At 51.6% G+C, this 13,683-nt stretch overlaps 1 protein-coding gene across 7 annotated transcripts in view; it reads left to right on the forward strand.

The window, feature by feature from the left end:
* Positions 1 to 10,550, forward strand: part of ULK1 (unc-51 like autophagy activating kinase 1) — an 81,946-nt gene extending 71,396 nt beyond the window's left edge. For all 7 annotated transcript variants that reach the window (XM_055702719.1, XM_055702743.1, XM_055702737.1 and 4 more), the window contains 5 exons: positions 2,326 to 2,504; positions 2,626 to 2,744; positions 4,955 to 5,112; positions 5,331 to 5,466; positions 7,328 to 10,550. In XM_055702719.1, coding sequence (XP_055558694.1) covers positions 2,326 to 2,504; positions 2,626 to 2,744; positions 4,955 to 5,112; positions 5,331 to 5,466; positions 7,328 to 7,383 — 648 coding nt within the window. In that variant the 3' untranslated portion in view covers positions 7,384 to 10,550. The remainder of the gene's footprint in view (positions 1 to 2,325; positions 2,505 to 2,625; positions 2,745 to 4,954; positions 5,113 to 5,330; positions 5,467 to 7,327) is intronic.
* Positions 10,551 to 13,683: the final 3,133 nt, after the last annotated feature.

A 13,683-nucleotide genomic window follows, 5' to 3' on the forward strand; every position in this document is an offset into this window, starting at 1 on the left:
ACTGGAGAGTGCAGGTAGCTTAGTGTATCAAATGACTGCCTGCTGCATGCACCGGCGGGGCAGGCAGTGATACGGCTTCTGCTGGAAGGATCTGGAAGAAAGCAAACCTGACACTTGTGCTGCTAATGGGAGTGGGGGGACACCACATTCTGCACCAGAACGGCTGAACCAGATTGTCAGCCTGAAAGGCTGCCAGGCTTCCCTTCTCGGCAGGCTGGGGGTGGGCTGAAGCAGAGCAAATGCTTCTGTAGCTGAGATACATTTGAAATGTAGGTCAGGCTGCCCATTTGCAGATTCAGTCACGGCTTCAGCTCTGCTCGTGATACCTCTTTGGGCTGTCTGGGACTGGGGAAGGCTCTTTGTATCTGAATTTTGCTGGTGTTGCTAAAACCTCCTAGATGACCACAGAGATAAGCATACATTGTTTTAAGGATGTGGGTTTGCTCTTCTGCTTCAGGTTTTATTTAGCTTGGGGTTTTTGTCAATTATGCATTGAATTGCATTTGCTTGCTTAATTACCTGCAGAGCCACAGGGCTAGGACTTTCAGTGTTGATGTGTCACAATAGTAGTGAGTTTAACTGAGCATCCTACCTGTGTAAGGTCCCAGAATTATGGGGCCCTGACAGCTGCCACCACTTCAGACACTGGTCTGAAGAGAATGTCCTAAGGAGGCATCAACTTGATCTTGTTAATAGCACTCCGCTTCTATGTCTGTAATGAGTCGTTTGGGTTCGATCATCATTTCTGCAGAGTGCAGTAATCGTTTGCATGTCACAAAACCTTTACACCATATTTCAAGACCCCTTTGTGCTCTGCGGAGCTGGCCAGAATGCAAACCTGGTGGATTTTCTGATTTCTGCTGATACTTTCAGGGCATTGAAAGGTTACTGTGTGAGCACCCTTGTTCATCTTGAGCAAAGCTGTTGCACTGAGGCGGGTGGTTCTTCCATCTTTTCTAAAAGTTTCTTTACATGCAGACAAGGCAAATAGAAGGCTACATTTTAGTTTCTTTTGCAGTGCTTTAAAAACACCATACAGAGATGGCTACAGAAGGAAAGGCTTTTGTAACGCCAAATGAGGCCACGAATGTCAGCATAATTAACAGAAGCTGACTGTATAAGCAGAGGGGAAGGATTGTGCATTGGTTAGAGATACCAGGCTGAGACCTGCAAGTTCTCAGTGGTTTCCTGCTCTGCCACAAACTTCTTGTATGACTTGGCAATTACTTAATCTCCAAGTTCCTCCTCTGCTTTTAAAGAAAATAAAGGAAGGTGGAGATAACAGTTCCTTACTGTACTGGACTGTCCAGATAGCAAGATAGTGGGAGGAGAGATTTGTGTTTGAGATAGTCAAAGCTGCCTTAGCGGCCAAGTGTCTGAGCTAGTGAGTGAAAACCAAAAGCTTGCAGAACTTGAGCATGGGGTTTTTTGATAAATTCATGTAGGAACATCCTTACCAGCCCCCTTTGAGAGAACTGAGCCACTGACTATTTGAAGATTAAGCAGGTTAGCCACTTCTCTGCAGAGGAGAGTACAAACAGTGGGGTTGCATCTGATCCAGGCAGCAGTTCACTTTGCAGACACACAAACATCCAGCTCTTCCACAAATACCGACTTCCCAGAAGTGCTTGCAGCGACTTAAGCAATGCAGCTTCCCAGAATGGGATAATCCCCTTTGGTCTGTAACAGCAGAGGAAAAACTACTTTGAAACGAATGTTGACCTTCAAGTGAGAGGCTCCCTCACTTCCCTTCCCTCACTAGCTGGACACCAGACAGAAGCTTGTCCTTGCTCACTCTTCAGGGGCCTCCCGCGGGGCTCGCTGCACTGAACGGGGAGGATGTAAGGGCCAGGGGCTGAGGGTTGGGCTCTAGGGTGGGACACGCTTGCTCCACAGATTTCTGTGGTGTGGGAGGCAGTGATTCTCATGAAATCTACGCCCCGTTTCAGTTTTGTACCAGCATTGCTGTGGTGGGAACCAGTGCTGAGCCCCTGGTGCAAATGGTCTCTCCCCTTCCTGGCTGGAGCTGGGATCCTCCTTGGGAAGGGGGCTTCTAATTCTGGAGCAAGTCTCACCACCTGCCTGGAAATGCCTGGCCCGGGGCTGTTGCCTGCTGCTGTCCCTGTAGAGAGGGAGCTGGTGCAGTGTGCAGGCGGGGGGCCGAGTCTGGCTGCCCCTGCCCAAAGCAGAGGTGGGGGGGGAGGTTGGGGCTCAAGTGTTCTTTCTGTAAGCTGGGCTGGGTTGCTGGCACGGCTCTAGGTGAGCAGCCCGCCCTGGCACGCCAGCTTTTCCTCCATAACCCCTGCCCTGGCATCCCTTCAACAGCAAGAGCACACTGACATCCTGCGCAGCCTCCGCTTCACGCTCGCCTTTGTCCACTATGTGATGGAAATTGCCGCCCTTAAAGGCAGCTCCAGCGAGATGAGCGGTTCCGTGGCATCAGAGTACCAGCTCCAGGAGAGTGTGGTGGCCGACCAGATCAGCCTTCTCAGCCGGGAGTGGAGGTATGTATGGACAGGGGCCAGCCGCCCAGCCCCCAAACCCTCCCTCGCTCCCCCCGCCACATCCTTCAGGGCGCTTAAACCGCCTTCCATCCCAGGGCGTTGCAATGTACTTTCGTTGCAGCTACGCGGAGCAGCTCGTGCTGTACCTGAAAGTAGCGGAGCTTCTGTCCTCGGGGCTGCAGATGGCCATAGAGCAGATCAAAGCTGGCAAGCTGTGCCTCTCCTCCACCGTCAAGCAAGGTAAGGAGCTGCTGGGCTCACCTGGAATGGGAGTATTAAAAAGTGTGGCAAGGGGTATGGATGGGTGTGAGTGAGGGCGAGTCCCCACCGGCATGCCCAGGGGCTCATTTCTTCCTGTCCCCTTGCACAGCCCCATCTTTTTGATTTGCACTGAGGGGAATGTTCCTTTCTTCACATTGACTTAGTGTCTCAAAGCTCTCGCTCGTGTCCTGGTGAGAATCTTCAGCGCTGGTCAGTGAGAGGGGAGGGTATCTTATCTGATTCCTTGTACATCTGTCTCAGGTGCTTGTTTGTACTGGACGTCAGTCCAGCTTAATTACACAGTGCATGTCCTAGGGAGTGCTTACTTGGCAAATGGAGACCTGTCTTGGCAGTGATGATTTTTCAAGTGAAGCAAAAACACAGGAAGTAAAATACTGGTAATGCCAGCGTCACTCCTTTGCTGGTGTTCGGCCTTGCATTTGCATCTGACTGGCTGGCTTGTGATGCAAGCTCGATGTGGTTCAGTGATTAGAAAAAACAACTTCAAAACTACCATTGTAATATTACTGAGGGAGCTTTTTGAAGCCCTTGAAGTACTTGACCCACTGGCCACCTTACCCAAGAGCTTAGCCTTTGAAAGTGCTCATCCTGCCTTGGGGTGGCATGTGAAAAATCAAAGCTAAATACAGTGAGCACACATACATTGTAGCAGACAGTACAGAGCAACATACACGGGTGTAGCTACGTATCTGGCCCAAGTTCAGGCTAACAGGGAAGTTGGCCTGACCCAAATAAATTATTCCTTTTCAGGGCAGATTGCAACTTCTAGATTTGTAGTGTAATCTGTCCTTCCGTATGTGGGAGTTGGGCAAGGTTGTCTTCCTTGTCTCTCTCCCCACAAAATACTGCTCCCTTGGGGTTTTTCAGGGCACAGCAGGGACAGAAGGGTTTTCCAGGTACTTGTGTCCCATGCATGTGGAAAAAGCAGGGAAGCACAAGAAGACACTGCCCTGGAGTGTCCTTGGGTGGTGTGTGCCAGGCAGGGTCCCTACCCACAGCCATCCTCTTTTTCCTGATAATTTGGGGACAGCTGAGAACTCTGATTTAGTTCCATGGAAGAGGGTATTGCTGTATTTGTTGTTTTGGTTTTTAAATAGTCTCTCTTGACTGTCTTCTCATGGAGCTTTTCATTTTGCCCTCCTGATGTGACCCACAAGCTTTGGGGTTCCCACTCCCTCTCAAATTCCTTCTGAGCAAGGGTGATCTGACGGTTTGGTCATGACAGGGTTATGGTTTTGTGCCTCTTGTGCATCCTTTTCTCAGATGGCAGCCTTTCTTCCTGGAGGCAGTCTCTTCTCTGGCTCTGCTCTCTTATCTCTGCCTGGGACAGCTAGATTTAGTTGGCCTGGCTGCCATGTGGGGTTGCCCCTCTGCGTGGTAGCTGAGAGAGGCTGGTTCGTGGTATGGGTTAATTTGCATCCCCCAGGAACAAATCATGCAGCGCGGGGATTTTCAGAGGTGCGTGTAGCAGCTAATACTCATCACGTGTTGGCAGGAGTTTGTATTCAGTACTTTGCGTAGATCATGCCTTGCAGCTAGGGAGACTCAAGCCTGTGGTGTTGCTTGCTGTTTTAAATTGTTATTTAATTGCTCAGAATCATATTGGGTTCCTGATTGTCTGTCTCACAGCCTTTCCACAGGAGCTGCCGCGGTTCAGGGAGGGAGATGGCCTTTCACAGGCATCAGTGTCTTTTTCTTTCTGGGACAGCAGAGTCCCAAGAGAGATTCCCTTGCTTAGTCAGTGCTGCTCATCCACACCCGGCTCCAACAGCTACCCCATGCAAGTCACGTACTTCTTCACAGCACGTCGTCACCCATCAAGTAGCAGAAGCTTTGTATCTGGCGCGTCTGTTGCTTCTGGTGGCGAGTGAGACATCTTGCATGGTGCAAAGTGCTCTCTGCCTTGTGACAACTGAAGGAAATCAAAATAGACCTGGTGAACTAGGTATACGTGTAGGTGTTGCCACGTGCAGGCTTATAACTGGTGAAGGTGACAGAGAAATGGAAAAAGACCCTGTTGGTGCAGCAAGTACCTCGCTGCTAGTCTTTTGGCTTTAATGTAACCCTGTCGTCTTGAAGTTACTCACTTGGAGTCCTGTGCATGGAGACTGGGGAGGCATAGGGAGAACTAGAAGTAGCACCTGAAGGATTTCTTTCCTTTACTCTAGTTGTGAAGAAGCTGAATGAGCTTTATAAATCCAGTGTATCATCCTGCCACTGCCTCAACATGAGACTCCAGAGGTTCTTCTTGGACAAACAGAAACTCATGGATCGGATCAACAGCATCACCGCAGAGAAGCTCATCTTCAGCTATGCTGTGCAAATGGTAATGACCATAGAGTGCCTGGGAGCAGGGTTAGCATGGGGCAAGTGCCAGGCGCTAGCAGTTCCTACTAGGAGCCTTAGCAGGTGGTTTGACTCAGGATGCTGTGTGCAGCCTCTGGAGGCTGGGTGAAGGAGGTGTTCATGCAGCTGAGGGGGCCGTGCTGGGAAAGCTGGGTCTGGTCCAGGAGTAACCTCTTGGCATGGGGTTGTTACCTGCAGGTGCAGTCTGCAGCCCTGGATGAGATGTTCCACCACAGAGAGGACTGCGCACAGAGGTACCACAAGGCTCTGCTGCTGATGGAGGGGCTCCTGAACATCATCACTGAACAGGGCGACATAGAAAACATCAATAAATGTGAGTGTTCGGTGACTTTTTTTGTTTTTTTTCCCTCCCGCTAGAACATGTGGGTCTTGGGCTGCGTGGCTCAGGAATTTCAGTACCCAGCATCCTTTGTTCCTTTGGCTACATCTTGGTGGACATAGCAGAGACTTCTGAGCTTGTTGCAGCTCCTCACAGCCTGGCCTCCTGCTTTCCCAGCAGGAAGGCTGTTAGAATTTTAGGTCTGTGTTCTGAGCCATATTTTGAGATCTTTCCGTGCGGAGCGATTGCCAGGGCTTTGTTGGAGCTTTTGATGCGTGAAAGAACTCGCTGAAGGAAGTGGTTGGGCAACAGCAGGGGCCTGGACTTGGTTTCCAGCCAGCACCATCCCTCTGACTGCGCAGTTCGCTTGGGAACGTGAAACCGCAGCAGCTGTTGGGCAGAGATGGCCGATCAGCACAGCGAAGGCTCCTTCCAGCGCATCTTTTGAAACAGGACTGCTCGCCTCTCTGGTGCCCCCGCCTCAGGCCAGGCCGAGAAGGCAGCAGACAAATATTTCTCTCACCAGCAAGTGCTTGCTGTAGCAGTGAAAGCTGAACTCTTGCCTACTTGCCATCATTTGGCTTCCCGTCCCCGGGACAGATGGAGCCCCTCTGCCTGCTGCTCCCAGCTGTCTCCTCTCTCCTGCTCTCCCTTTGTCGAGAGGGGTGTTGCTCCCCGCTGCTGCCAGCTCCGCCAGCCCCAGGTGGAGTGAAGGTGCCCTGCAGTCACCTCCTTGACCCTGTCAGAGGGGGCAGAGGGGATGGGGCATGGGGCAGCCATCACCTGCTGGAGCAGTGCGGCTGGCCTGGGCTCTGTGCCACCCCGGCTAAGCCAGCCATCCGCAGCTGTGGGGAGAGGCCACAGCTGGCAGCACGTGCCTCCCCCCTCAGCAGCTACCGCCTGCCTGCCTTGGGCCAGTGTCCAGAGCGCTGCCAGGCTGCTCTAGTCATCTGTGTAGCCAGAGCTCTCGGAGAGGTAATGAGAGAAGGGATTTCTGGCTCGGGGGCAATCAGCCAGCTAATTATCACCAGCTTTCACAGCTGACGTGAGGCTTACTGAAGGAGAGCGGAGGGAGATTGGTGGGTAGTGTGTGGTACTGGAGGACTAAGTGAGCAGGGAATACTAAGTAGTTTCTATTGCGCTGTTTCTTACCAAACCTAAATCACATCTTTTGCCCAGAGATACAGTTAATGCATCTAACAGATTCCTTTTCCCTCTTGATGTCCCAATATTCCCTGTTTTACCCGGTGTTCCAGCTTCCCGATTGAGCTGTTCTCTGGTAGGCTGTAGTGAGTATGCATTTCATTTTACATCTCAGGTATATGATTACTTACTCCTGAAAAGTAAAATGATAAACCTAGAAATACAGCAATGTCTTCCTCTGAGAGGAATTAATTCCACCAAACATGTGGCTTTTGAGAGGGTCTTGGGCTCAGACAGTGGGAATCTGGCACTGACCCTGCTGGGCTGGGCTGAGTCTCAGCTGTAAGCCATGACAAATGGCATTGGAGACCTTGAGTCATCTTGCCCGCTGGTAAAAGCCGCTCCAGTAACTAAAAGAGAATAAATTGTTCCCACTGGACGATGGTTGTTTATAACATCTTGATACCTCTGCCAGAGCTGCTGTCTCCCAGTTTTCGTTGTTAGATCTTCAATTATTCACCCCTTCGACCTGTCCCTTCCCGGCGCGGTGCTGGTCAGCCTGAATCAGTACCTGGTGGTCATCTCAAGAGGCTCTTGAATGTGCTGAAGTTCTGCCTTCCTGCCCGCAGTCTCCAGCATGTTCCAGTAGTCTTTGTATTGCCAGGAATATGAGAAGTCCATTCCTTTTGTTGTTGTTTTTTTTCCCTCCCAGGTAAACTGTGCATCGAGCGCAGGCTGTCGGCTCTGCTGTCAGGGTTCTGTGCCTGATGTCAGCGTCGTCGTTCTTCACGCACCTTGCCCCAGCGGATCACTGTTTCCAGTGGCCTACTGCTGTGGTGAGAAACAATTTTGGCAGTAGGAGACGTGGAGGATGAACTGCTCAGTGTTTTGTATTTTGACATTTTGGGAAGTTGTTCCACAGACTGGGATTCCTCTGTGGGGCTGTGTGACTGCCGCAAGCACACCTGCTTCCCTGCCCGAGGGCTGGGGTGAGGGCAGAGCCGGTGTGGAAAGGTTTCCCCTGTTGGCGGAGGGGATGAAGGATAGAAGTCTGCTTCTTTCCAGCACTTTGAAGGATGAGACTGCTGCCTGTCCCTCTTGCTTAAGAACAGGGTATTCCAGCGCTGTGTCCATTGCGGGCAATGGATGTGCTGAAACTGCTGGCTTCAGTTAATGTTGGAGGCTGTCGTTCAGAAATCAAGACCAGTCCATGTACTTCCCCCACCCAGCTGAGAGCCGGACATCTCCAAGCTTCCTGGCAGCCTGAGGCTCCCTCCTTCCTCTCTTTGTCCCTCCCCACACGCGTTTATGCCTTGGAGTGCTTCCCGAACAGCGGAGAGCGGGGAGTCACTCCCTTGTGCCTGGACGTGGCTGGAGTCGCTCCCACTCACAGGCCCGGCGCGAGGTAGAGGGTGCATGGCCGCCCGGGGGGTCCGCGCCCATGGCTGCCCTGTGGGCTGCCCCTCTCCGGCCAGGTGAGCGACAGGGACAGGGCCTCCGCGCGGGAAGCAGCAGGACAGGCATTGTAACGCTGCTGTGCTTGTCGGAAGCCAAAATGATTCGTTCCTGCCCTGGTGCCCAGCTCAGCGGGACTGGCGTGAAAGGCTGCCGGCTGCCCGGCTTGGCCCGCCAGTACGTGTCGGGCAGGAGGGAGCATCTGCGCTGTCCTGCTTGCAGCTGTTGGCTTGCAAACCCCTTTCCTGGATCCCTCATCCCACCCCGAAACCAAGAACACTAGCTTTGTGAATCAAAGGAGCACTTTACACACTATGGGAACTTTGAGGAGTTGACTTTGCATCACACAACAACCCAGGAACATCACGACTGTTAGGAATGCTGTCCTTTTTATTCCTTTCCTTGCTTCCTGGTTGTTTTATTGCACTACGTGTGTGCGTATATTGATATGTATTCCTAAGGGTGAATATATATTGATATATATATATGGTTTGTGTGTAACTGTACGTATTTAACTGTACTGTATCTTGTGAGTGTGAGGCAAAAAGCACTGCGGAGTCTGTGCTGTTCCTCCTCCACACCAGGCGAAGCTGACTTGCAGTCTGGCAGCCAAGATTTGTTTTGGGTTTTAGGGTTTTGTTTTTGGTTTGGTTTTTTTTAATTTAAATGTTCTCTTAAGGACAGTCAGTATAAAGCTCCGTGCTTTTTAAGAGCTCAAGAACAGGCGTTAATATCCTACACACTTACAATTGGAAATGCGTTTTTTAAGAAGTTTTATTTGCTGCTTCATTTTTTTATAAAGAAATCTTGTAGTGTTCGGTTTTATGTTCAGCATTTCTTTTTAAGGAGACTGTAGCCAAACGAGACTGCGGGTGCGAGTGGCCAGAGTTCTGTGTGAGGCTGCGGATGCTGTGAGCATGTGTGTGAGAGGATAGCTGGCTGCCTTTCCGTCTGTCTGTGTGCGCATGTGTGTGTCTTAATTTATCAGTCATGGCAGTATTTTGTTAGCGCTGGGCAGAGAAGTATCTTTGAAAGCAACTTGAAACCTCAGGCTTTGTTTTTGGGGATTTCAAAATATTTTGCACATGGTGGTTAAGTCCTCATTGCTTTTTTTTTCTCTCAATATTGGCATGTTCAGTGTGATACTTTACAAGGGTTTCAGGAGCAACTCAGTTGACTTTGGAGGTGTCATCATCTTTGGCAACGTGGCTATTTCTGATCACAGAGCACAAATGCCAATAAAGAAATTTTTAAAATACTCCCCAGTTGCCCCAACCAAGGAAGTTTAAGCATAGCTTTCACAAATGCTTCAGTATTGGGCCGCTGTTACATCATATGTTTGCAGTCTGCTGCTTCTGTGGCCATTTGTGCTTGTGCCTAGGAAAAAAAGACAGACACACAAAAAAAGACAAAACCAACCAACCAGCCCCCCAGCCTGTGGACAGAAATGCCGAGGAGACCCAGACTGCTTCCGAAAGGCTGCTTTCTACCCGTTCTGCTAAGGGCTACGCTGCAGGCAGGAGCGGGGCGCCGGGCAGCAGCATGGAAGCGCTAAGCCAGGACTGACTCTGCAATACCGACACCCGCTGCGCACCCCGAACCTTCCCAGCGAGCCCCAGCCACGCGCCGGCAGCCTCCTGCAGGGTGCCGAGCCCCAGACCCACGGCTCTGCCACGGGCATGGGGACCCCTGCGTGTGGCAAGCTCAGCACTAACCTTCCAGCTGTACTTAATTACTTGAATGTCTCAAAATCGTCCACATTCAACGTATACAAGTATATCTTGCTCCAAAAAATCGTGGTTTACAGACTACAACCAATATATATGTATGTGTTTGTGTATATACATACAAGGATATGTGTGTGTATGTGTGTGTATGTCTATAGATACACACACAAACACAAACGTGTATATATATGTTTTCTCTCAATACTTGAAACTTAGCCACTGTGCTTGAATTTAAAAAAAAAAAAAAAAAGCTACAAAAAAACACAGGAAAAAAAAAAATCCAAAAATGTGGGGGGGGGGGGGGGGGAACAAAAAAGAAAAATCAGGCAGGTGATTTATTTTGCCATCACTTTGGTGACTTTCTTTTTTATCTAACTGCATGTAGCGTGAAACCAACTTTTTTGGTGAAAAATATTTATTGCTTTGTAGACAATAAGGTATGCAAAAAACCAACAAAAACCACCCCAAAAGCCAACCCCCCACCATCATTGAAGTTGCTAGTGTAGTCCACCTGCTATTGTCATGGCTTTGTTACTGTTGCAGCGTGTGTGTCTAGCGTCTTAAATAGATTTCAAGAAACCTCAGTCTAATAAACATGTATCTTCAGGTTTGTGAGAGTGTATGATGATGGTCTTTATAAGGTAATGCTTGATACTTTGTCAACATTTTTTATTTGTGTTTGTGTGACCTTTTTTTTTGGCTTTAAATTGTACAACACCAATTTAAGAAAATAAAATTGATTTGAAATTGTTAGTGGCCTGTTTTCAGTACTTTATAAATCCAGTTAGTGCAGCGTCTGAGTGAGTTGCTTAATGCGTTTGGTTCACCAGCCCTGACTTTCAGGTGCGGAAGTGCCGCTGCCCCCTTTTCACAGAGGTGAAGGTTGGGACATCGCCTAAAGCCACGCATGAAGCCTTTGAATTGAGTGGAGAAGCTGGAGCCAGTTTCTGGGTGGGAGATGTAGTCACTGGTCCATCTGTCCTTATTCCCTGGCTGTGCTCTCCTGCTGCTGTGGTGAGAAATGAGGGGGTAGCAGGACCTTCCCATCCAGTTGGATGCTTCAATTCCGTCCGTGTTTCGGTATTTGCAAGATCAGCCTGTTGGAGTTATTCATTACTTGGCATGCTGGAGCAGGGGTGTCTGATGGCCGCGTGGAGTGAGCACTGGGTGTAGGTTCGTGGTGGTGTTTTTCCAAGACCTAATAGTTATGCATTATATTAAACTCCAGCGGTTTTTTAATCAATACTTGGGAAGCTTGTTGCAGTACAAGATAGGTACTTACAGGTGAAGTGTGCGTATAGTGATACAGTTCAGGTATTTTTAATTAAGATTAAATGTTTTCCTGACATGTTTGTACTCATTGCATTTTGTTATCTGAAAGAATGGTGCGTGGCTTGGCATTCTTTTGTGGCATGGCTATGCAAAAAGTCACTGAGCGTGGCAAAAAGCACGAGGAGCAGGCTGGGAGCATTGGTCTGGACTTCAGGTGGTGCAGGGCAGGTGGTCGCAGTCCCTGCTCTGCCTGGATCGCAATGCTCTAGGATGGGAAGATAAGCTCGGCATTTGGGACATGAGAGGCCCTGGATAAATTAGCCCAGTCCTTCCGCTCTTACAGTGACTTCAGCAGCAGAGGCATGAACTTTCAGGGGCCCGATACTGAAATTCCACTGAATACTTCCCGAAACTCCCCTTGCCAGACTGTGTGTTACCGTTGGCCGTGAAGGTCCCTGGGGACGGTCCTGCCCACCAGCCCCCGTGTGACCCCACACCACCCCGTGCAGTTACAGGGCTGGGTTGTGGTTTTGTAAGACCCTATTTCAAAATCTTAATTTACTGCAGCTGGAATTGTTTCTTCTCACTCGGCCCTGTTTATAACTTCAGTTTCCTGCCCCTGCCTTTCCCACCGTGGGGAACTGGGCACCACGTGTTCGCTCCATGAGGATGGGCCTGCCAGACAGCATGGGATCCGGCTGCTGCCGCTGCCGCCGGCTCGGTGCTGGGGGGCTGCTGCCCTGTTCCTGCGGAGCCCCCCCTGTGGCAGCACCCACAGCAGGGAGCACTGAGCCAGCTGCGCTTCAGTGGGCTGAGACGCATGGTGGGGCCTGGCCTGTGGCCCCCAGCAGCCCCCCGGCCATGCTCAGTGCTAACTCACTGACGGTGCTGGCATTGCTTCAAGTCTGGCAGCTCAGCATCCTCAGGCCTTTGGGTTTTGGGGTTTTTTGGGGGGTTTTTTGTGTTGTTTTTTTAAGCACATAAAGCCGCCTTTTGTGGAAGACCCTTGTGTGTGTGTGTTCCCTGCGGCGTGGGATTGTGGTAAAGAATATATGCGTACAAGTTTCTGATGCTGAGGGTGAGGGAGGGGGATTCTTTTGAAGCTTCCTGTGAAGAAGTTTCAAGGCTCAGGTGGAAAGCCTGCAGCCAAGCGAGAGCCGGGCAGCTGAGCATCACACACACGGAGAAAGCACACAGCAGAGCCCGTGGGGCTCTTCCATGGGCAGCAGCGCCAAGGGGGGTGCGCTGGCAGGGGGGGCAGAACAGAGGTTGACAGTCTCTTCTGAAAGTGCTGAACCACAGGGCCTGCACAGTTTGAAAGCACCGGTGGAAATTGCACAACTTTCTAGATATTGACTGTGACGTGATGCTGCTGTTTGATTCTAGGAGAAAACAAACCCAAGCAATTCTTACAGGGCTTTTGGCTTTGTTCCTGTGTTTTATATATAGTTCTCGGTAAGTACGTCAGCAAAAAACGTGCCCATTCAGCTCTGAAAGATCAGCGGTGAGTTAGTGACGTCAAGGGAGTGGAAGCGGGTGGGTGGGTGTTGAGCCAAGGTGATAGGAAGATGAATTACTCCGCTTCTAGCTCATTTTATTTCACGAGGAGTTAACTCCTTCACTGCACATTGTGGCTTTGCAGAGTTTCGCTGGACGTCGCCGTTGTCCCCCAGCACAGTGGCACCCAGCCCTGCCCGCAGGATGGCGAGGGCTGTGCTGCAGGGAGCACATCGGGCCCCGCAGGGCAGGTGCTGGTGCTCCCCAGTCGGACGCTGGTGGCCGGGTTGATTTCAGTGTGTTACCATTGACGTAGCACTGACGGTGGCTGCCGTTCTCTGGGCAAGGAACAGCACATCTTGCAGGGATACAAACTTCCCTGGGATGTTTCTGTTACAAACCCAGCATTTTTGGGGACAACAGAGTCGGAACCACCCCTGCCTTGGGAGCTGAAACCTGGCAAGGGGTTTGAATGCTGTCAGAAAACACATGAAGTAACGTGCTTCTCAGGATGAGCCTCAGCAGCTCATGTCAAACACAGGCTCCTTCCCTTGGCGTGGCAGAGGGTAACCGAGCTGCTCACATTGCCCTTTGCGAGCCCGGACTGGTGCCCGGGGGTGCCGGCGGTCCCTGGCCGTGGGTCCCCCCGCTAAGCAGCTGGCTGTCACAGCATGGCCCCCTGCTGCAGGAGTGGTCCCGGAGACACCGCCGGGCCTGCCGCACAGGGCTGCGTTCTGCGGGGCTGTGGCTCGGTGGGCTCGTGGCTCACCAGGCTCTGGCTCGCGGGGCTCGCGGCTCACAGGGCTGTGGCTCATGGGCCTTGTGGCCACAGCTTCTCGGTGCCCACTGGGTGCGGGAGGGCGCTGGCAGGGGCACGGTCACTGTGCCCCGGTGGGGAGTGACAGGCAGGTGGGGAAGGAAGGGGAAGGGAAGGGAAGGGAAGGGGAAGGGCGGCCGCTGCTCCCCCGCGCAGGGCACCGCCACCAGCAGCGCTGCGCGGCGGGCCCCAGCACCGACGGGAGGGGCCCACGGCAGTTCGCGCACTGTGGGGGTGCTGGCCCCGCCCCCCGGGCCTGCCCCGCCCCTCCCGCCCCGCCCCGCCTGGTCCCCGCGCGGC

This window comes from Falco cherrug, chromosome 1 (assembly GCF_023634085.1).
Source record: "Falco cherrug isolate bFalChe1 chromosome 1, bFalChe1.pri, whole genome shotgun sequence".
Taxonomy (NCBI): Eukaryota; Metazoa; Chordata; class Aves; order Falconiformes; family Falconidae; genus Falco; species Falco cherrug.